The 2043-nt window shown below is 60.0% G+C and overlaps 1 protein-coding gene across 1 annotated transcript in view; it reads right to left on the minus strand.

The window, feature by feature from the left end:
- The window catches only part of CARD11 (caspase recruitment domain family member 11), a 35185-nt gene extending 34796 nt beyond the window's left edge, over nucleotides 1-389 (minus strand). The window contains 1 exon segment of the mRNA XM_045284374.1: nucleotides 315-389. Within this exon segment, the coding sequence (XP_045140309.1) occupies nucleotides 315-321 (7 nt within the window). The 5' untranslated portion in view covers nucleotides 322-389.
- Between the last annotated feature and the right edge of the window lie 1654 nt (nucleotides 390-2043).

The following is a 2043-nucleotide window of genomic DNA, read 5'->3' on the forward strand; positions in this document are numbered from 1 at the left end:
AAACAAACAAACAAACAAACAAACAAACAAACAAACAAACCCAGGCTCACCGCCATCAAACCCATTCCGGCTCACGTTGACCCTGTAGGGCAGGGTAGACAGCCTCAACTTCCTCCTACAGAGTGGCTGGGGTTTCAAACCGTTGCCCTTGTCGTTGGAAGCCCAGAAGGTACCCCCTATGCCACCGGGGCTCCCTCCTGCTCCCTCAGTGGACTTAAGCAGACCAAGAACCAGGAAGAGCGTGCGGGGCCACGCTTCCGCCCATCGTCTGTGGCACCACTGCAGCTGACAGCCACTGTGCTGGGGTCAAGTACCTGGCATTCCGCAGGCATCCAATAAGCAGGAGGCTCTTACTTCCGGCCGGACCCCATCTTCCCGAGAGCTGGTCTCTGTCTGAACTCAGGGTCGGAGTGGTCGGGAGCGACCATCAGGGCTGCAGTGAGGAGGAGGTTAGAGACACACAAAGAAAGAAAGTCGTTCTGGGATCCAGGCAACATCTCTCAAGGGGGAAAGGCCTAGCACGTGTGTGGCCGGGCATCTCCCCAAGTAGCACTTGCTGGGCAGACGGTCAGTGTCCTCAGGGGGAGGGGGCTAACTGGTACTCACAGAGTCAGGTAAAAGCCACAGACAGCCCCCTGTGTACAGAAGCGTTCTTATCCAAAGCCCCATCTCTCTTCAGCCCATAGCTCACCCTGGCTGGCCAGGAACCCGCAGCAGTGCCCAGCGTGTGATTTACCAAGGGTGGCTGCCCACGATGATCGATAAGGCCACCACTCACACGTGGCTCAGGCCCTCTAGCTGCCCAGCCAGGCAGGTGGGTTTATGGGGATGGACCGTTCATCAGGGAGGGCAGGAGGGTAAAGATGCAGCAGACGCTCGGAAGGGGAGGTGGGGCTCCACCTGGCCCACCAGCCTGGGGCTCCACCTGGCCCACCAGCTTCCCGAGGAGTGGCGCTTGTGCCCCCGTGGACTGGCCACCAGCTGGATTCTGGGGTTGAGGGTTTCACAGGTGACGCGCAGAGTCCCCGGGACAGACGTTGCTCTGGCAGGGTGTCAGGTGGGATCTGAGCAGGCTGCCCAGGGCGGTGGCCCCCCCGGGAGGTGTGCATGCACCGCAGACACGCTCCCCTTCTTGCTCTACACAGGCTGAGAGCAGCTGCACCGCTTCTTAGCTCCAGGGTCGGGAGAGGGCCCTCCGGAAGACCCAGAGCCCCAGAGCACCATACTGCCGAGAAGCTAAAGACCAGCCCAGGACAAGCCAGGGACATCTGCTCCAGGACAAAGGCCAGGTGGCAGGACAAGAAGGGACAGGGAAGAGAGAGGACGGGAATCAGGAAGTTCAGGGCAGGGGCGGGAGGCATGCTCTTCCCTGGTGGGGACCAAAACCAAACCCACGAACCCCAAAGACCAAACTCACCGCTCCGGAGCGGATGCCGGCTCACAGTGACCCTACAGATCAGCAGAACTGCCCCCGTGGGCTTCCGAGACCGCAGCTCTCTGTGGGAGTGAGAAAGCCCTGTCTTTCCCCAGGGCCACACCTGCTGGTGTCAGATTGCTGACCCTGCCGTTAGCAGCCGACGCGTCACCACTGCGCCACCAGGGCTCATGACTGCCATGAAAAGAGACCCCATCTCACTGCTGCGGAGTTAACTCCGACTCCTGGTGACCCAGTAGGACAGAGTAGACCTGCCCCCGGGGGTCCCGAGGTGACAAATCTTTCAGGGAGCGAGCAGACAGCCTCATCCCTCTCCTGTGTGGAGCGGCTGACCTTGTGGTGAGCAGCCGCACACCTACTCCCAGGGCTCTTCATGAGAAAAATGAACCTGCATTACTGGGTGGGACACCGAGTGCCCTGCAGACCTCCCACTTCACAACATCAGCAGCAGCCACAGCGCCCAGGGGAATCCCATGTCCTGGCATTTCCTTAGAAAACCAACCAACTGAGAACATGCACACCTTCGATGATCTGGAGGAAAAACCTTTCCTTTTTGGCCACAGTGAAAGCGGCTGTACGACTGCCCTCGCTGTCCAGCCTGCCCACGA

Source organism: Echinops telfairi, unplaced genomic scaffold (assembly GCF_000313985.2).
Source record: "Echinops telfairi isolate 266 unplaced genomic scaffold, ASM31398v2 ScPeMD7_5;HRSCAF=22, whole genome shotgun sequence".
In the NCBI taxonomy this organism is placed as follows: domain Eukaryota; kingdom Metazoa; phylum Chordata; class Mammalia; order Afrosoricida; family Tenrecidae; genus Echinops; species Echinops telfairi.